A 21496-nucleotide genomic window follows, 5' to 3' on the forward strand; every position below is an offset into this window, starting at 1 on the left:
CAAGGGGAAGTGACATAAGTACTGTAGTATTTATGTATTTCCTAACCACTTAACTTGTGTAAAACTGTGGTAGCATTTTTACGAGGTTCTTATCTTTTTTTTTTTTTTTTTACGGTGTCACTGACAACGTTTTTTAATACTTTAAGTGCCATACTCTTCACCCATTTTCCCCACAAGCCTGGCAGGTTCTTATTACACGACTTTGCAATCGTGCTGTAATTTCAAGAACACATGTCGCACTATAGCAGAACTGACTATATCTATCATCCACATCTTCCTCAGCCTGAGAGAGATACGTTACTGCCAAATGTCTATAACAGAATACAGAGCATGGAGACACACTGTGGTGGCCCAGGGCAACTGTCGAGGGGAACTGTAGCAGTCCCTAGATCAAGATTTCTGTCACCACTGGGATGAGGACAAAGTACTGAGAAGACAGGGAGCTCTCAGTTAAGTATGAAGGGGTAAGAACAGTGAGAATGCTCTTGCAATTTCAGAAGCGACTCTGTGGCAGAGACTGGCCAGCTGATCACCAAACCTATTTCTCCTCTTCATGATACCCATGACACTACAATTCCCAGTGTCTCATGGAGTTAGATCAGCCTCAGAACGTGTTCTGACCTACAGATGAGAGCAGAGGGGTTACGTGTGCCTTCTTGTCTGCTCCGCCTTCCTTTCAAAATCAGCCTGCTTTATGCACATGAACATGATGTCTTGGAAGCTACATACTGAAGATCACACTGGAGATGACAGATCCACAGATGGAAGGAATTTAGGTCCCTATATCACCACTTGTGTAATAGGGAAGAACAAATCTGACTCCATATTAGACCTGTTTCTTTTACTTTAACCTTTATATTCTGTTGCTTTCAGTTAAGAATGTTGCCTATAGCCTGAAATATACAAAACAGCCCATTCTCAAGGCTCTGACCTTAAAGGGTATAACACTTTTCCATTCCTATGGAGATAAAATGTTGCAGAGCGAAGAATAACATTTGTCTCGGAGATTTACAGCAACATCGTGTCCTGACCTACGTGGACAGCTGCAAGAACAAAGGATTCCAGCACCAAGAAGTTTGCCACATCCAACCATGCGCCTCCCTCAGATGGCCTTTAAAATGCTTTGCTGAAACCCTTCAGGGAGCTGGAGGTTTTGAGGGCATGAGCCACCCATCTCCTTGCAGGGCCCTGCAATAAACCGTTCTCTGCTCCAAGCTCCGACGTTTCAGTTTGCTTGGCCTCACTGTGCGTTGCACATAGGAACTTGTATTCGGTAACACTTGGAGACCTTATGAGAGGAAGACATAAAGGACTGTGGTATTAGAGACTTCACACAATTTGGAGTTATTTTGTCACAGTAGCTTTACCTTAACTTATTAAATCCAGATAGGCTGGCCAACCTGTCCTGCTCCAGCTTAAATGTTATAGGGTTAATGCAGGAGCACTTTCTGGGGTGTTTAAGAAGTGTGTGCCTTGGATGGACAACAAAGTCCTACTGTATAGCACAGGGAACTATATTCAATGTCCTGGGATAAACCATAATGGAAAAGAATATAAAAAAGAATGTATATATATGTGTAACTGAGTCTTTTTGCTTCACAGCAGAAAGTAACACAACATTGTAAATCAACTACACCTCAATTTAAAAAAATAAATTAAAAAAAAAAGAAGTCGTGCCTTTCTACACAACAGCTTCTCTGCTGCTTAGGGGTTAGATAATGGTGAATAAGACCCTCTCTCCTTTCAAGGAATTTACAGTCTAGCAAGAGGAGAGAGAAACATGAGTGACCATAAAAGACAGTTACAGAGGCAGCAATTCTACTCCAAGCAATATACACAACAGAAATCTGTCCATCAGATCATCCTAAGAAGGCACAAGAATGATCAGGACAGCTCTGATCAATGTAAAAACTGGAAATTCCCCAAACAGCCATCAACAGCAGAATGGATAAATCAATTGGGGGTCTTCATGTAATGGAATACTCTACAGCAAGGATACAGCAGACCACCACTGCACACGAACAGCCAGACACATTCATATGATAGCATTTATACTACGTTCAAAGACAGGCCAAATGAACTGGTGGTGATAGAGGTCAGGATAGTGACTAACTTCAGCAAAAGGACCCAAAGAGGGTCACTGGACTTCAAGTCATATCCAAGTTCTTGAACTGGGTGGTTGTTACATGGGTGTATTCACCCATGTAACTGAGTATACACACTTATGATTTAATTGTACACAACTATTATGCTTCAATAAACAGTTAACAAAATCACAAGTGTTACTGATGTCAGGACAGCAGTGTGGAGAACGTACCTCAGAAACTCGAAGATTCAATGTGCCCAAAGAGTGAATGAACTGCACTCATTTAGGCAAGTGAGAAACAAAGATTTTTTTCTGGTGGGATGTTTACATCTATTAGGAACCTCTGTGTACTTCCTCATCTTGCAGCCCAGTCCGATAACCTCCTATTCAAACAGCAAATCTTTTTTTATTTACTACCTAAGTACACCCTCAAGCCTTAGGCGTCCTCAGGAGTCACATTTACAGATACTAAAGAGTACAAGCAGAATTACGCGGGAAATGGATTTCTCCACTAATGAGAACATCAATGTTTTTTCAATAAATCTCTCCCTATCTACCCTCCGTCCTTTTCTCCCTCCCCCTCCTCATGTTTACCCTCTCACTCTCTATCTACACATGTGAGCACATGCGCATACATATGTACATACACACAGGGGAGAAGCTACAAAATTCTAATGCAGTTACACCTCTTGACTCACTGAGGCCAGCATTGGCTGTGGGGTTCAACAGGCTCAGGCCACTCCCGTTGCAAAAGAAGATTCTTTGCCCATCAAGTCCTGTTGTGGGATCAATGCATGGCCATCTCCAGGGCTCACCATTTCTGTGTTGGTTGATGTGTATTACTTAAAGCCCTGTCAGGACACAAACCATCTTAGACTAGATTAAGGAAAAACAAAATATTGGCTTGTGTAAGTAAACCCACCAAGGTATACTAGCCCTTGGCATGGCCGGATTCAGAGCTCAGATGCCACCAGAGTCCCTTCTCCCAGCCTCTCACTAGATGCTGACTCAGGCTCTTGGCCAGAGGTCCCCTGGGACTGGCACGTGTGGCTACAGGGAGCTCTGGGATTATATTCTTAAAGGTTGTCACCATCGAGGAACAAAGCCCTTCCTTGCCAGCTCAATTCAAAAAACGGCGGGCGAGAGCTCTCATTGGCTCAGCCTGGGTCACAAGGGCTGACAACCAGCAGCCATGCCTGGATATTATGGTTGGCGTGGGGAAAGAGAAGTTCCCAAAGGAAGAGAAGTGATGTTCCAAGAAGAGGGAAGAGTCCCAGGAGGGGAAAAATCACACATCCACAGCCCTAGCATTTTTCAAACATGGACTGCAACTTATTTGGTCATGAAACTCAGTGGGCTGCAATCAGCAGAATTTTAAAATGAAAAAGGCTAAAATAGAACAGAAACAGACTGTATCCAACTCAATATTACTTAGTGAAACTTTTGTTTTAATTATGTGTATGTGTGTGTGGTATATGTGTGTACTAGGTAACAATGGAAAACAAATTTCTTACTGTGGGTTTTGGTTTAAAAAAATCAGAGTAGTACAATACTCTAGGCAATTATCAAACATCAGATCTGTTTAACATGTATGCATGTACACCTACCTACTAATGGGAATACTTAGTGTATATTTCATACTTATCCCCATGTTTTCATTTAATGTGATTACGGCTATAGATAATACAAAAAAAGTTTAGCTGAGACTTTTTTTTTTAACATCTTTTTTTTTTTTTTTTTTGCGGTACACGGGCCTCTCACTGTTGTGGCCTCTCCCGTTGTGGAGCACAGGCTCTGGACGCGCAGGCTCAGCGGCCATGGCTCACGGGCCCAGCCACTCTGCGGCATGTGGGATCTTCCCAGACCGGGGCACGAACCCGTGTCCCCTGCATCGGCAGGTGGACTCTCAACCACTGCGCCACCAGGGAAGCCCTAACATCTTTATTGGAGTATAATTGCTTTACAATGGTGTGTTAGTTTCTGCTTTATAACAAAGTGAATCAGTTATACATATACATATGTTCCCACAGCTCTTCCCTCTTGCGTCTCCCTCCCTCCCTCCCACCTGAGACATTTTTATTATGAACTATTACACCTTATCCAATCAATGAGAAATTAGCAATAAGAAATGCACAATTGTAAAATTCTTTTGAATGACACTCAAACAAAAGTGCCTAATAAATTAATTGGTTTTTATCATAAACACCAAGAAAAATTACTTTCAATTTACTTAATTGTTTATAATTATCTTTACAAACGTACTTTCAATCACAGTATTAATACATTCTTGTTGGAAATAATGTGTTCATTACAGAACAGCATGAAAGAAAAGACCTTTTCAGTTTGTGTAAACTCGAATCCTGTCGTATAAGGAACACAGGGAAGCACACACCCCACTCACGGAAAACTCCGGCCCTGTGAGCTGTTCCTCATGAGGGCAACCACTGTTATCAGCCGATGAGTCAGTGGGTAATTACTAGTTATCCATGTAACCATCCCTTTCTGGAGATCAATTTAGCAAATCCTCTCTGTTCTCCAGAGCTGGCATAACCAACAGTCATTTCCTCTCCTTCTTTCCTCCCAGAGTCTCAGTTCTGCAGAGGCATCAGATGGCTCTGTGCTGGGCTGGGGGTGGGATGGGGGTAGTGGGAGCTGAGGTCCTCTCCCACACTAGAAACTGACTCTTAATTCAGAGAAGCCACTGCTATTTTGAGTGAGACAACTCTTCATTATACAGAACTGTTTGGCTCATGTTAGGATGTTTGGTAGCCCTGCTCCCTTCCTGCTATATGCCCATAGGACCCCTGCCCCCAACACTATAAACAGTTGGAACCCTCATGGCCATTGCCCAACAGCTGCCCCCCCCCACCGGCTGAGAACCACTGGTTAGAGAACCAGGGGTCAGCAAACTTTCTCTATAAAGGGCCACTTGTTAAATATTTTAAGCTTTGTGGGCCATATGGTTTTGTTGCAACTACTCAACTCAGTCACTGTAGTACAAAAGCAGCCATAAATTATACGTAAATGAATGGGTATGGCTGTGTTCTAATAAAACTTTATTTACATAAACAGGTAGCAGACTGCATTTGGTCCACAGATCACAGTTTGCCAATGTTCGCGAGTCTAAACCAGCCATGGTGATTCCCTTCACCAGGAAGATTTAAGAAAGACATGAGACACCATGATAATTCTGGACAATGCAAGATCAAGGGACTCTGCTATGAGGTTTTGGGGAAAGTTTTCCACACTCTCAAATAAGGGAGGCATGGAAGAAACATATTCTGCTCCCTTTTCACCTTTGGCCTTTTTGTGTGTGAAGATATGATAGCTGGAGCTATTGCAGTCACTTTGCAACCACAAGAGGTACAGTCTGTATGCTGAGATGGCACATGAGAAAAACAACAAAACCCAGAGCCCTGGAATCCAGTTAAGAAACCCTAAAATGGCCCTACCTCTGAATTTCTTATGTGAGAGAATAAGCTGTCCTCCTCTTTAAGCTATGTTAGTTGTGTTTTCTATTGCTTGCTGATGACAGCATGTTAATGAATACACTTTGAATTTGATCATAAAGCAGTAAGGGTCATATATTTCTACTGGAATATGAGTATAGTGTCCACATTGACACTTGTTAGCTACCTCCAAAATTCAAGTGTTTATTCTGGCAACAGTAGCCTTGTTGCTGTTCTCCAAGTGCAGCTCCGAATAAAAGAGAAAATACTGGAGAAGAACTACATGTTGATTGCTTCCTCAACTTCTTTTCCCTTCTTTCTCCATGCTACCAGAACCCTAATTCTGAGCATTAGGATCTCTGGGAAGGTGAGCCAGAAATGAACATCTCATTGCCCTTTGCTAGATGTGGCCATGTGATCCATTCTAGTCAAGGAGACTCTAAGGGAAGATCCTCAGCTTCTGCAAAAGATGTTCCTCCATTATTTAAAAAAAAAAAAAAAAGCCACACACGAAAAATGCTCACAGCACTCCAGCCATGCCCTGTTTCCTGACTCTGAAGCCAGTCATATGATGATGTGATGCCTGGAGCTGTGGCAACCACTTTACACCATAAGGTAATAAGCACAAAGCTGGTGAAGCACAAAGAAGGACAGAGCTTGAGTCAATGGAGCCCGATCCAGGAACCACCATCCTCTAGGAATATATTGTTTAAGCCAGAGTTAACCAAGCTTTCCTTTACTTGTAGCTAAAATATCCTAACCAATAAACTCATAATAAGAAAGCATTAAAAGGATGACATTTTTTAACCTTAAAACATAGAAGCTATTTAGGTTATACATGAAGTACTAAATATAGGTGTCCCTAAATAAGCTCCCCATGGTGTAGTGGAGTTTTGATATCCACCTCCTAGGAAGTAGACATGGTAGGATGACCCTGTAGGGCTGGCCCAGGGGAGCCGCGTCCTCTTCTGTTTCTTTTTCCTCTAAGCAAGTCTATTTTTCCAGTGTGGTTTCTACACTTCCCTTCAAGGCATCCACCCATCATAGCAAAGCAACCAGTGGACAAAGGGGAAAGAGTTTATCACCCTCTTGCTTTGAATCCTTTACTACGTAGCATGTAGGGGTTATTACATCTTCTTTGTGGGAAAGAAAGCAAGCACAGCAGGAGTATATAAACATTTACAACACAATTCCTATTCAAGTTGTTTAAAATCTATTTGGGAAGAGAAAATACTGTTCACAGTAGGAACATTTATACAGAGAATCATCTGTAAGTGCAAAGTGATATTATCTAATTTCTCCTTTATGCAGAATTTCAAAAAAAGCCCAGAAAGATAAAAATATTTTTATATCTAAATCTGTATCTACATATTCATTTGTGATTGTCTTTCCATCAAGAGCTACTTTAAATGATATTTGATGACATAGGACAGGAGTCAGCAAACTTTCCATAGAGAGGCACCTGTTTTCGGCTTTGTGAGTCATCTGGTCTCTGTAGCAATGACTCAACTCTCCCACCATATCGAGAAAGCAGCCATAGACAACACATAATGGGCGTGGCTGTGTGCCAATAAAACTTTATTTATGGACACAAATTTGAATTTCATATAATTTTCACGTGTTATGAAATATTCTTCTTCTTTTGATTTGGGGAACCATTTAAAAATGTAAAAACCATTTTTAGCTTTATACAAACACAGGCTGCAGGGGTTGGACTTGGCCCATAGGCTGCAGTATGCCAACCCCTGATCCCTGACCTAGGACACAGGAAAAATTTAAAATGACTTCTAGGTCAGCATTAAAACTGAGTTATGCCCAGTATAGTTTTATGCATGTATCTTCTTGTGTTCAGATGATCTTTTAAAAATGTTAACATATACACCTATAATGGCCAGACTCTGATGAAACGTATCACTATATTCCAGAGAAATGGAAGTTTATGGAGTTATACATGACCACATCAGTACCAGAGCGACATAAACGAAAGGAATAAACAGTAGAGAGGGACCAGGCACTTTATTGCCGCCTACGCGTGTTTCATCAACTTAGTTAAATAGCACTCTATTCTTCAGCCTGTCAACATGATCTCAACCGGAAAGCCAAATTATGAACTAATGGCATCATAATCAAATTACAGTCCTAATGGAAACATCCATCAATATATCCCCAGAACATGGTTCTCCAAAAACACCAAGTTGTCATCTTTGGTGAACAGAAGATAGTCAGAGGATACAATTTTTAGGATTGCTGTCAAAATGTAATAAAATTTAAGGTTAAAAAACTTATACTATTCTTTGTTGGGTGGTGGGAACCAAAAGAAAAGTATTTTTTCTGTTTATATTCCTATCAGAGAAAGACCTATCTAGATATTAAAAACTGAAGGAATTTTGCTTCAGAGTACTCAATTCTATACAAAAAAAGCAAGAGATCATTTTTATAATGATATGATTTTTCCAGTTTTATCTTAATTTGCTAACAAAAATTACTATTAAAATTTTATATATCTGAAATTTCTATTACACCTTGTTGATATATATCCTTAATACAGTAAACCATCTCTTATGCTTCATTCATCGTAAACAGAGAAAACTAATTACAGGTTAAAACTGTCTGAGTCAGCAATTTAACTTTTCATCCAGGGCAGATTTTTCAACATTTTATCACATTTTTGGAGATCATATTTACCTAATTTTTGTTCTTTTGTCTCAGTAAACTTTCTTCCCCCCCAGCTCCTCCAATCTAATAACACTTTTATTAGTTTCTTGTGTATCCTTTCAGCATTTTTTAATGTAAATACAACTGTACTGTTGTGTAATTTTCTATGTTCACTTAATAAATACATGCTGGAGATGGTTCTATACAACTGCATAGAGTGTTCCCTTGTTCTTTATTTTTTATAGCTGCGTAGTATTTCACGCTATCTTAATATATGTTCTTACAGATGTATTTCTTAGAATTTGCTTATTCTATGGTAAAATTATGGAAGTCTAGAAATAAATTAAATTTAGAGGGAATATCACGTAATTTCCCCAGTTTACAAATGTGAAGAAACAGAGATCTGACTTGCTGGAAATCTACTGAAGTTCCTACCACCATTAATCAAGCCTTCCATCCCCAAATGCCTCAAATTTTCTCATCAGGTTAACTTCTATGACAAATGCTGCTTGTCAACTTTAATACCATTGAGGAACCAGAATGTCCACAATTTTAGCATAAAATTTAAATATCATTTTAATGGCATCTCAAATTACCTTGTGACTTTTATGAGTTTTGAAATACTCAGTATGCTATTATTAATGTCATAAAAAGGACGCTCATGAAATCCAAAGACTTCACTGTAAAGATATTCATTACATTATTATCCAAAGCAAAACACTGGAAAGGATCTAAATTTTAATTAAATAGGAAGTCATTCAGTAAACTGTGTATATATATATAGCTGTTTATTTCATATTTATAAAAAAATTGTAATGATATAAGAATATAATATTTTTAAAAATTTAAGTATAGAATTGTGTATACAGGATATTAACTATGTAAAATAGATGGAAAGGTTAAAGAAAATAGAGAGACAACAGTGATTATATCTGGCTGGTGTAATTTCAAATATTTATATATATATTTTTTTTCTTCCTTTATATATTCTATATTCTCAAAAACTTTTTACAATAAAGTTATCTTCTATAATCAGAAAAATCATGTTAAAATCCTACTGATATTATTTGGACTCTTAGATTTATGTGGGTACCCTATCACTTTTTTGAAATTCAAATTTGTTAATAATATAATCCTAGGGCTCAAAAATCAAAAGAAAATAAAAATATAATGTGTGGATGGGGAAATGGGAACCCACCCGTGTCTCCTATCTACCCAGTCCCTCTCACCCATAATCCCCTGTAGCCCTACTTTACAGAGTTAAATACTGTTCTTAGTTTTTTGTGTATCCTTCTGGTCATTCTTATGCAAACACAGTAAATATATACATTAAATTCCCTTGCCTTTTTATACAGCTTTGTACCTTACTATTTTCAAGTAACAATATATATGAGAGATCTTTGGATGTCACTGCATATAGAGCAGGTCCTGTCCTGTTCTTTTTCCCCACAGCCATACTGCATTTCATGTTAATTTTTCAGCCAAGTTCTCATCATTCAGTGTGATATTTGAAAAGAGCAATATAAAAACTAACCCTAGGTCAAATATGTGCACTTTAACAAGACAATGCCTTTCCTTCAGTATAGTGATGATTCCACTTGCTAGTTCTTTATTTCCTTTTCCAAATACACTGTATGCAAGATACCCTGATCATATTTTGTTTTGTTTTTTTAACTGAAGTATAGTTGATTTACAATGTCCTGTTAGTTTCAGGTGTACAGCACAGTGATTCAGTTATATATATATATATATATATTCTTTTTCAGGTTCTTTTCCCTTATAGGTTATTACAAAATATTGAATATAGTTCCCTGGGCCATACGGCAGGTACAATAGGTCTTTGTCATGGGTTCTTTACTATCACATTTAAGTACCTAAAACTCTCATTATCAAATCTTTAAGTATGTTACAAACATTATGTACAATTCTTTCCTAGCAGTAGAGAAACAATGTGTATAATTGGACAAGACTAGGATATTGAGGACTAGAAGAAAGGGAAAGAAAACAAATGTGAGACTGTTGAGGATCCAGGCTCAGATGGAAGGCTGGGTCCCAACCTGCAGGGTTAGGCAGTGGTTCACTGCCAAGTGTCCAACAGGCACAGTAAATGAGCATTGACATCAGATCCTAAAAATCAGGAGCAGTCCGATCTGCTGAATCAAGTACAGAAGCATGCATATCTGTGATAATCAATACTTGACTTCATGTGGAATACAGCATGCTTTCACTCTGATTCATTCATAATTCACCAAATACTTTCTCAATATCTACTCTGAATCAAGAAGTTTAATAAAAGCCCCCTTTGGGGCTTCCCTGGTGGCGCAGTGGTTGAGAGTCCGCCTGCTGATGCAGGGGACACGGGTTCATGCCCCGGTCCGGGAAGATCCCACATGCCGCAGAGTGGCTGGGCCCGTGAGCCATGGCTGCTGAGCCTGCACGTCCGGAGCCTGTGCTCCGCAACGAGAGAGGCCACAACAGTGAGAGACCCGCGTACCGCAAAAAATATATATATATAAATAAATAAAAGCCCCCTTTAGGGGGCTTGCCCTCAAAGAGCTCATAAAAGAGATACAGTGGACTCAATTGTAATATCTGGATTCAACTGTAATATCATATGTACCAGTCAACTCCTGCCATGATAATGCTGCATAACAAACCTCCCCAAAGCTCAGTGTCATCCAATCATAAGTACCTGTTTTCATGATCACAGGTTTGCAGAATGATGCTGTGCCATGAATCTAGCTTCTGGAACCAGCAGGCCAACCCAGGCAGTTCTTCATACAGTAATGTTATAAGCAAAAAAGAAATGCACACTGCCTCTTAAGGCCTTCTACCCAAGCTGATGCTCTGACTCCTGCCTGTGTTCTATTGGCCAAAGCAAGTCACAAGCCCAACAGCAATGGGTCAGGGAAGGACACTCCACCTCTAACAGGAGGAACTGTAATGTCACATAGAAAAGGCTTGGATTCAGGGAAGGTTTAAGAATTGGGAACAAAAGTGCAATCTACCACATAGTGAATAAATGCTATGATAAAGTTAGGGCATGCGATGCCTAGCAGAGACTAGGTACACAGCTAGACTAAATTTCCTAGCCACTCTCACTTTTAGACATGCCCAGGGTTCCAGTTAATGAAGTGTGGGTAGAATGATGTACTTCAATTCCAGGCATGGTCCTTCAAAACCTCCCATCCAGTCTTCTCCCATTTCTCTCCCCTCATCTGTCAGCTGAACCTTGGTGGGCAGGGCACCCTTGAATCGCATACTGAAGAGGAGAGAGCCTCCATCTTCCGGGCCCTCTGAGTGTGTGCAGCAGACCTCCCTCAATCCATCAGGAAGCCCTATTAGGGGCTCCAAGTGAGCAAGAAATAAACCACTTATTCTCAAATTGGGGGGTTAATCTGCTAAAGCAGTTAGATTATTTTAACTAACAAAAGATGCTAATCAAGCAAATCTCACACAATCCAAGATTGGGATTTAACCCAGGATTGCGGAGATGGAACGGAACAAGCATAGATTACAAACTTAAAGAGAAAAGACAAATGGTCGTTTTCTAGGTGAAAAGGGGGCAAGGTAAAGATTGTTCCAGACAAAATGAAGAGTATATTTAAAGGCTCAGAGGTGTGACAAATTTCCAAAAATAAGACACCCAAAGGAAACAAAGGAAATGGGGGCCAACCCCAAAAGGGTGGAGATAAAGACTGTGGATTTTCCCCTAGGGGCATTAAGGAGCAAGAAGATAGACAGAGAGGATCAGATATGCACTTTAGAAAGCTTCTAAATTCGCCTCCAAGTCGTATAGTACGTGCTAACAACAGGTGGAGACCCCAGAGTGGGCGGGCAGGGATGGCTGGGTGCGGGGTGTCTCCCCAGGCACAACTCCCTTTCCCCCTCCTAGCAAAGCAGGCAGACACCCAGGGTACGGCTCTAGCCCCGAAGGGGAACTTGAGTCCTGGGCAGAGAGCTCAAGGAAGAACAGTAAGATGCTGAGAGCAAATATTGTAGGTCTTGTAAGCCACGTGGTCTCTGTCATTACCATTCAACTCTGCCATAAGCAGCCACAGACAACACGGAAGCAAATGAGCATGGCTGTGTTCCAATAAAACCTTATTTACAAAAACTGGCAGGAAATGAGTAAATGAAAATAGAAGTAAACATATCAGGTGGACTAGAGCGTGCCAACCTGTGCCCTAGGCCACAAAGGGAGGCAATGCCCTGAGCCATAATGCAGGTGGGCATGGGAGGGGCTTGCAACAAAACTAATCCCAGACTTCATCCTCTGTGTCCCTGAGACTGCACCTGCCCCTGCCTTGACACTAAGACTGGTGATGGGACTGTGATTTTCATAAGAGACAAGCACTCTGCACTCCAGTTAGAGGGCCGTTGTAAAATCACCATGGTTAGATGTATGAGCCAATGTAGAACAGTCTAGAGTTGGCCAGATGGCTTCATGCTCTCCACGACAGCAATCTTCCACCAGTTAAATAATCGTGCCAGTTAAATATATAAATATACTCCTTCCTACATTCAGTGGGTGAATTTTAACATTAATTTGAAAGACTCTGGACTATTGTGTTCTTTAAGGCTCATCTCTGTGAGATAATTATCATGTCCGTATTTTCAGTTAAGCAAATCTCACACAATCTTTGAAACAGAGGAAAACAACCAAAATAAACATTAAAACCCTATAGCAAATTGGAATTGTAGGGAAATTGCTTTTCCTTTCCTTTCCCTTGTCAAACTTGAGATACATTTCTTTCATTAAAATGACAGTATTTTCTTATCATTCAAAGAGGACTTCCTAAAATAAAAACTTACTGACACCTATAAAAACTCATTGTAGCATAATTACTAATTTTGCTTGTTGAGCTTTATAGTAGTAAAACACAGAGTTCTTAGAAGTCCAAGTCGATGAGTTTTAAACCATTAATCATAGAAAACAAAAAAACTGCTTCAAATGTCAAAACAAAACTAGTTGATTCTCGGAGAGCTAGTGTAAGAGTAGGCCATTTATTTTTAACTTGTACATTCCTTTCCACTCCTGAGTTACTGACCCTGATCACTGTCCAGCTCAACAAGTTACGATAATTCATTTATAATAAGTATTAGAATGGGTTGTACATGACTTTACTCACTTATTACTTAGTATAGAGTATTCATTGTATGCCAAGTTCTGTAACCATACTTGAAAGTGCATTTCTAAAACCAAAGTGCAGGAGGAAACCCTCTCATCTCTTTGCCAGGAAAAAAATGGGAATGTTAACTTTGTTATCTAAAACTAAGGCTTAGGTTTCTTCAAGATACTTTGCACAACTTAAGTACATAATGACCTAAATTGTTCAGAAGCAAGGTTGCATACTTTTGATATGTCTTTGCTATAAAGAACTAAAGGCATATAAGTGATATCATACGATATTTGTCTTTCTCTTTCTGACTTACTTAGCTCAGTATGATAATCTCTAGGTCCATCCATGTAGGTGCAAATGGCATTATTTCAGGAAGGGGGGCCGGGGAGGGATGGATTGGGAGTTTGGGACTGGCCAATGCAAAGTATTTTATATAGAATGGATAAACAACAAAGTCCTACTGTAGAGCACAGGGAACTATATTCAATATCCTGTGATAAACCATAATGGAATAGAAAAAAATTTGAAAATTAAAAAAAAAGAACTAAAGGCAGTCTAGCTTTTCATTACAATGCTCTCAATCAAATCATAAGAAAGTCAGGTTAAACTCAACTGCAAATTAATACAGCCTACCTCAAGTCCTCTGTCTACAAGTAAATCCACTTATCTAGTTTTCTTTCCATGTGGAAAAAGATTAATGAAATTCATGAACCATTAGGAGCGGGTGGCTCAAGTGTACGGTAAGGAAATACCAGGCCTTCTCCTGTGGACTTATCAGCTCTCCGCACACGTCGGTTGAGGCCATACAAGTACCGTTGCCCATTCTTTTTCCATCCATGTCGAACTAGAAGTTGAAAGGCTTATGGAAGGCAAGTATCACTCTAACAAGTACTTCTCCAGCCCAAAGACAGTGGGCCAACTTAGTGACCAAAGAATAAGCATACAAAGTTGTCCCCAAGTGCAACAAATACCACTAGGGCAATTATGTGCACTTCTGATGTTCAGTGTCCCTACAGTTAAGTAAGTAATTTGCGATCAGAAGTTTAAGAAAGATAAGGGCTACATTAACTGTGAATGTACACTGGTGAATGCACGTATTTAATATGCTAAATTTAATAAGTGTTGACAAAGTTTCTCTCCTTAAAACAAACTCTAGCCAGGCTCCTCTGAGCTCTCCCTCAACTAGGCCTCAACCTTGGCCTTTAAAGACCTGGACAAACAGTAACTTAGTTTCTTACAGCTCAAGGCTACATCCCTACAATGACTCCAACTCCCCTGAAAGTGCCTGTGGAGAAAATTCAAGGCTACAAAAGAAGTGACTATTCCAGTCCACACCTGAAGATGGGGCCCCTGTCTCCCAGCCTCTGTGGGAGGGCAGGAGCCTAACTTTGGTAACAGCCAGTTAACAAAGCTAGATGGGCTTCACATGGACCAGCCCCTTCTTGCTTTTTGTAATTGTTCACTTCCTTGCCTGTACTGAGCCCCAGCGCTCTCCCTCCCTATTCCCTCATCCTTCCTTTAAAATGTCCAGTCGCCTGTGTACAATTGGAAGTCGTGTTCACACCAGCCTCTTTTCCCTATTGTAATAGTATATTACAATAGTGTATTAGTATATTACTTAGTATATTACTAAGGTAATAATACCTGCCACTTTAGTATCTGGCTCTGCTGATCTCTGACAGTGTGTATTTGGTTATGCTTCTGCCCACACACACGTGCTGATAATATAAAGAAGAGAAAATACGAAAAGGCACTGTTTCACCCAGGAGTCAGCAAACTGTTTCTGTAAAGGGCCAGATAGTAAATATTTCAGGCTTTGCTGGCCATAAGGTCTCTGGAGCACCTATTCAACTTCGCTGTTGTAGGGAATTCCCTGGCGGTCCAGTGTTTAGGACTTGGCGCTTTCACTGCCGTGACCCGGGTTCGATCGCTGGTCGCTGGTCGGGAGCTAAGATCCTGCAGGCTGAGCAGCGTGGCCAAAACAAACAAAAAACTGTTGTAGAGCAAATGCAGCCATAGACAACCAGCAAAAATGCATGCGCATAGATAGCTGTGTTCCAATAAAACTTTATTTATGGACACTGACATTTTAATTCCACATTATTCTGATTTTGATTTTTTGAACAATTAAAAAATTTAAAAGAAATTTTAAAACCATTCCTAGTTCACAGGCTATAGGAAAACACTCAGCAAGCCAGATCTGGCCCACAGGCCACAGTTTGCCAATCCATGGTTTAAGGTATTAATAATTTTCTTTCCTTGCTATGACTAGCTTCCAAAGTTCAAGATCATTTGATGGTAAGTGTAGATTTAAGGACTGCATTTCTCAACAAACTAAAAAATGCTCCTGATTTTTCTCATTGAGCCAAATATGAAATTAGTGGTTTTAAGTCCATTCCTTAAAGAAAAATTTCTAGTTCACCAATAATGGGTATTCTCTCATAGTTAAACATCCATGCAAACTCCAAATGGAATAATAAGGTAATAAAGTTGAAGTCTGTGTGTGTATGTAATTATTAGAGAAATGCAAATCAAAACAACAATATCACCTCACACCTGTCAGAATGGCTGTCATCAAAAAGTCTACAAATAACAAATGTTGGCAACGATGTGGAGAAAAGGGAACCCTCCTACACTGTTGGTGGGAATATAAATTGGTGCAGCCACTATGCAAAACACTATGGAGGTTCCTTCAAAAATTAAAAATAGAACTACCATATGATCCAGCAATTCCATTGCTGGATATATATCTGCAAAAAAAACTGATAACACTAACTCAAAAAGATACATGCTCCCCTATGTTCACAGCAGCACTATTTACAATAGCCAAGATATGGAAGCCACCCAAGTGTCTATCAACAGATGAATGGATACAGAAAGAAGATGTGGTATACATATACAATGGAATATTACTCAGCCATAAAAAAGAATGAAATTCTGCCATTTGCAGCAAAGTTCATGGACCTAGAGAATATTATGGTAAGTCAGACATAGAGAGACAAACACTGTATGATATCATTTATATGTGGAATCTTAAAAAATAAAACAAATGAATGTATAAAGCAAAACAGAAAAAGACCCACAGATATAGAAAACAAACTAGTGGTTACCAGTGGAGAGAGGGAAGGTGGGGGCAAGATAGCTACAGGGGATTAAGAGATACAAATTACTATGTATAAAATAGATAGGCAACAAAGATATATTGTATAGCACAGGGAGTTATAGCCATTATCTTGTAATAACTTTTAATGGAGTATAATCTGTAAAAATACTGAAACACGATGCTGTACACCTGAAACTAATATAACATTGTAAATCAACTGTACTTCAGTAATAGAGGGAGAAAGAGAGAGAGAGAGAACAAACAGGTGGAAAGTGCGTAAGCAGAAAGTGAGAATTTCCAGGTCATGCTTTTAAAGTACAAGCAAGTTTCACTTCATCTGACAATCTATATCAAATTCTGATAGCAAGAAGGTAAATTCACTTGCCCCAAAGAGAAAGAGAGAGATGCTTGAAATGGTACATAGCCTGAACTAGACATCTTCCCCAGTACAGCTAACGACTAGACTTTCACAGCTGCAAACTAGCAACCCCCGGGAAAGTAGAGTTAAATATTCCTAAAACAGGAATCTAGTTCTGTTATGAAACTGTTCATCATTTCACCTCATGACAGCCACGAAAAACAGGAGAACTCAGAAAGGACTCAGACGATGAGCAAGTAGCATTTTTAATAAAATTCAAATCCAGAGTCTTTGGGAGTTTTTCGTTGCTAGCCTCCAGAGTCACTATTATCAGCAACATTAATGCAATTACTTGGGTAAAAAGGGAGATGGGAAAAATCTGACCTTTGCATTGCTTCTTTAACTTCCTTTTTTCCCTAGGAAATATTTAATTCTGAATAAGGTAAAGGTAAAAGAAGTTTAGTAGTCTCTAAAAAGGTTTTACATAAAATTTGAGGAAACTATAAATATATATATATATATTTTTTCTTCCTCAAATGTATACTTGGAACAAAATTAGCACACTGTATTATTTGTCACTGCTATGTACCACAAAACCCATGCAACTATTAAGACAATGTAAAATAAAGCAGCCCCCAAATTTACCTAATACTGCAAGAAATAATCTTCACATTAATAACTGGGACCAAATCATTATCTCAAAGTGTGCCATTTTGCTTAAAGAAAAGAAATCTTCATTTTTTCAATCCATGAATGCACTGCTCAGTTTAATAACCCCCCTATGAGTTTGGGGTCTCAAATTCCTTCCCTCAGGCAAAGGGGGCATAATCATATGTTCTTCTACTGAACTGCATTCTTCTATAAACATTTCAAAGAGTGCATCTGCTTTACAGATGAAACAGTCGATACAAAGAACAGTAACAATAAAAATATATGCCTATTTTGTAATGCTCTCATCTACAAGGATGGAAAATGATATATAACTGTTACCAAGGAAACAGTGAAGTAAAATTGCATGTATCAAGCAGTTTAATAACCAGAAAATTAAAAGAACAAGGAAAAAATCATCTCCAGATAGAACCATGACACATTGTGCCACCCACAATGGATGCAATCAAGGGTCACAACTCAAAAAGATGATGTAAAGGGTCCCAACCTGCCAGTTATTCCAACGCTTGGCAGTCTTTTTTTTTTTTTTTTTTTCTGTTTTTAAATGATGGTTATAAGATGTAACTGGATTCTTGAGGGGCAATTTGAATTCCGACTTTTCACATGATTAAAAGAGCATAGATTCTGGTAACAAGTGGTTAAATGTAGGTACTTTGAAAAGTCAAAACATGCTGTTTATTTATTCCAGTGTGGATTAATATTCTCTTGGAATTCTCTGTAATTACCACTTTCTTTACTCACCGGTGGGACAGTTAGCAAATATCAGACAGCAAATGCTTTCTGAATTAACATTTAGAAACTCAAGTTCAACTCGCTTAGGAACCAAAGGCAAGGCTAAGGCCTGGGATAACCACGTGTGTTCACCTCTAAACCAGGAGAATTTTAAGCACTCAAGTAACCACGCTGATCAAAGCTAAATCCTTTAGGAAGATTATCCATTCTGAAATCAGGAAAATCCTGCAGTGTTAGCACTTTTATACTTCACCTTTGAGAAAATAACTTGATTTCTGTAATGGTGTTTAAAACACACACACAAGACTTTATTCCTTCAAGAGCAGAAACAAGCAGCTGCAAACATGTGTTTCTGCATGCTGATGACCCTCCAAAGGTATTTCTATTTCAGCTTGGGGACAATCGTCGAGCTCACACTGAGAAACAAGAAGAATTCTTAAGGAAGGGCGATTTCTTAATCGGCACATAAGCTCAGAACATGTGCAGCTTCTCTCTTTAGAATAAACACTCTATTTGGATCACGTTAAGGATAGAAAGTGAAATTCACACTCATTTACTAAATTTTAACCTCTCTTTAAAATAAGATACTAATCCCTCACAGCCTGGCTTGGGTTTGCAACAACTCAGATTTGTGAATATCATGAGGGCATTCTAGAATTGTAGAAGAGTATAAAACATCTTTTCACTGATACACAGCACTGTCTTCCCCCAAGCTCCAAAGTTTAAGGACGAAACCTAGGCTCTAGATGTTTTGTTAATCTTAACGTTTTTAGCATTTGAGGCAACCAACATCTATCTTGATTACTTTGAACTATATTATTGGTTGAACCTCTCTTTCCCTCGGGCAAGCTCTCTGTCCGTGGGCAACTGCTAAACTATTGCTCACAGCCGTTTCCCATCCATGGTTCATGATTTGACAGCTGTTTATAATCCAGCCATAGGCAGCAGTGGGCAGGAAGTTAATAGAATAGAGGTGTGAAGCCACGGCCCTCAATGATACAGATGTGAAATCAAACAATGTGCCACACTACAATCATCCACCACCCAACTTACTAGTCTTCTGATACGCAGGCCAATACCTCTTGGTGGGTGGACATACTTACCCATCAACTGTATACCTCACGTCTTCCAAGACTAAGTTACACTGGGGCCCTCTCCCTGGGAAATCTGCTTGTAACGTTAAGACACACCCATGTGAGTAGAGAAGAAAGGTGGAGATGGGCAAGAAGAACAAATAAAGACCTGTGGATGTTGGAGAGAGGCCCATCGGAATGGCAACATCCAAAATGAATGTTTCTGAAATGGCCCAAACGTAATTTAGCCAAGTCAGCATACATTTCTGACTTGGGCTATCTGACGCTACTCAATCTTGCCTCATGCAATCAACACGTCCCACCCTAACGCTAATGATTCTCTCACGGCTGCAAGCAAGTCTAAAGTGTGCCCCGAAGACCTCTGCGGTCTCCTTCCTGAGGTCGAGGTAGTAACTGCTGTCAAGAGCTCGGGGAGAAGAAAGCCAGTGCTTCCAGAGACTTGGGCAGAGAAGGTGGGGCATGTCTTCTAAGACTTCTCACACCGGGCTCTTGCCACTGAAGCCACACTGCAAGAAGCATGCACCTACTTCCTGGGGTTGCTGAAGTCTTTGGAAGCTAAGCAGGGCAGGAGACGTAGGAGGAGTGCTCTGACCAGGTAACACCTAGGCATCCAAAGAGTGGAAATGTTCCTCCTTTATCAGCACTGCCCGACAAATCTGCCTGAATTGATGATTTTTTTTCCGTTTCAACAACATGGCCACTTGGAAGCAAATGTCTAAATCTCTCCAGGCTTAGAACTACATAGTCACCCAAAGAAAGGCTAAAGGTCTTTCTCTTCTGTCTCCATCACTTCAGCATCTAGGTCACTGCTGGGAACACCTGACAGGTTACCTGGGTCAACCTCCAAGCTGACTTTTTGCGGGTGTGGAGGTCCAATTTAGGGGTGGGGGGCAGGGGGTCGCTTTTGGTCACTGCCGCTTGGAAAGCAGGAACCCAAGCTCTAAGCACTTCAGGCTTTCCCTAGCGGGAGCGATTACAACCATCTTCTCTTAGCCCTGAATTATACATGTGACCCCAAGCGCCACTGGGGCTTTTCCTAAGGGAAAACAAACTCGTGAATACTGCTCTGTGTGTGAGGGCGTGTGTATCTGTGTGTGTGGTCTACAGCCGTGGCTACACAAGCCCTACCAGCCAGTGAGAGAGAAGTTGAACGCGGCAGCCCCTGGCCACCTCGCTTCAGTCCTAGCTTAAGCCCAGCTGCTCTCTCCGGCTTTGGCTTCTCCCCGAGGCTCCCGAAAAATAAAGCACCAAGTTGCCCGCGGCGGGGGCCCCTGGGTGCACGTGAACCGGCGCGGCCCCTACCTCGAGAGCTTTGCAATCTTCACAAAGCTGAAGACATCCATGCAGGCAGCCGGGGACCCCGAGCGCGGCGGCTCCGTCGCCCCTTGTCACGCCAGCAGCAGCGGCAGCCTCGGCAGCCGCATGGCCGGCCGGGACCTCAGCGCGCCCCGGGGCTCGAGTGGCGGCGACAGCGGGTGGCGGCGGCGGCCCCGGAGAGCCCGCACCTGGAGGCGGCGGCTGCTACCCCCCTCCGGCCGCGGGCTGCGTGTGCATCCCCGGACAGGACCATTGATGGGCGCCGGTGTCGGGAAAACTCAGTGGAGAGGGGGCCGGGCCGGGGGCGAGGGGCGGGGGCGGGGAGCGCGGCCCGGGGACCGCCGGGCGCCCGGGGCAGGCGAGGCCCGGACGCTGGGCGCTGCTTCTGCTCCCCGCGTGCCGAAGAGCGCAGACTGAGCCGAGAGGCGGCGGGCGAGCCCGGCACACGCGCGCGCACCCCTCCCGGCACTGCAGCTGCCTCCCTGCCTCCTTCCCCGAGCCGAGTCCCTTCTCCTCTCCCCACCCCCAACCCGCGGGGGCGGGGGGGGCTCTCCTGTCACCCGCTGCGTGTGCCTCCGGATCCGAAAGATCTGATCTAACCGTCTCGGACACACCGGGGCCGTGAACGCTGCCCCCTCCCTCCCCAAACCTAGCGAGAGCCGGGCCACCGCAGATTGCCCAATGCCTCGGCGTGTTCCATAAACAAAACTAGCGATCGGGAAGGAGCGGGGATGGTCGAGGCTGGATCTTTATTGAAGGGGAAGGGGAGGGGGACGCCCAGCGCGGCGGGCTGGATTTGGAGAGCGCACAGTTCCCACTGCTTCCCCCGAACCTTTGGAGCGAGACGTGACAGCTGGGTTGGCTGGGAAGGTGTGTCTTTGGACAGCAGCACCAGGAGGGAGTCGGAGAA

The 21496-nt window shown here is 41.5% G+C and overlaps 1 protein-coding gene across 2 annotated transcripts in view; it reads right to left on the reverse strand.

Annotated features, from left to right (window-relative positions):
* The window catches only part of FRMPD4 (FERM and PDZ domain containing 4), a gene marked incomplete at both ends in the record, with an annotated part of 534860 nt that extends 514248 nt beyond the window's left edge, over positions 1–20612 (reverse strand). For both annotated transcript variants that reach the window (XM_081221698.1, XM_081221697.1), the window contains one exon: positions 20572–20612. In XM_081221698.1, coding sequence (XP_081077824.1) covers positions 20572–20612 — 41 coding nt within the window. The remainder of the gene's footprint in view (positions 1–20571) is intronic.
* Positions 20613–21496: the final 884 nt, after the last annotated feature.

The sequence above is a fragment of the Mesoplodon bidens genome (assembly GCF_964165515.1).
Source record: "Mesoplodon bidens genome assembly, chromosome: X".
Classification (NCBI taxonomy): Eukaryota; Metazoa; Chordata; class Mammalia; order Artiodactyla; family Ziphiidae; genus Mesoplodon; species Mesoplodon bidens.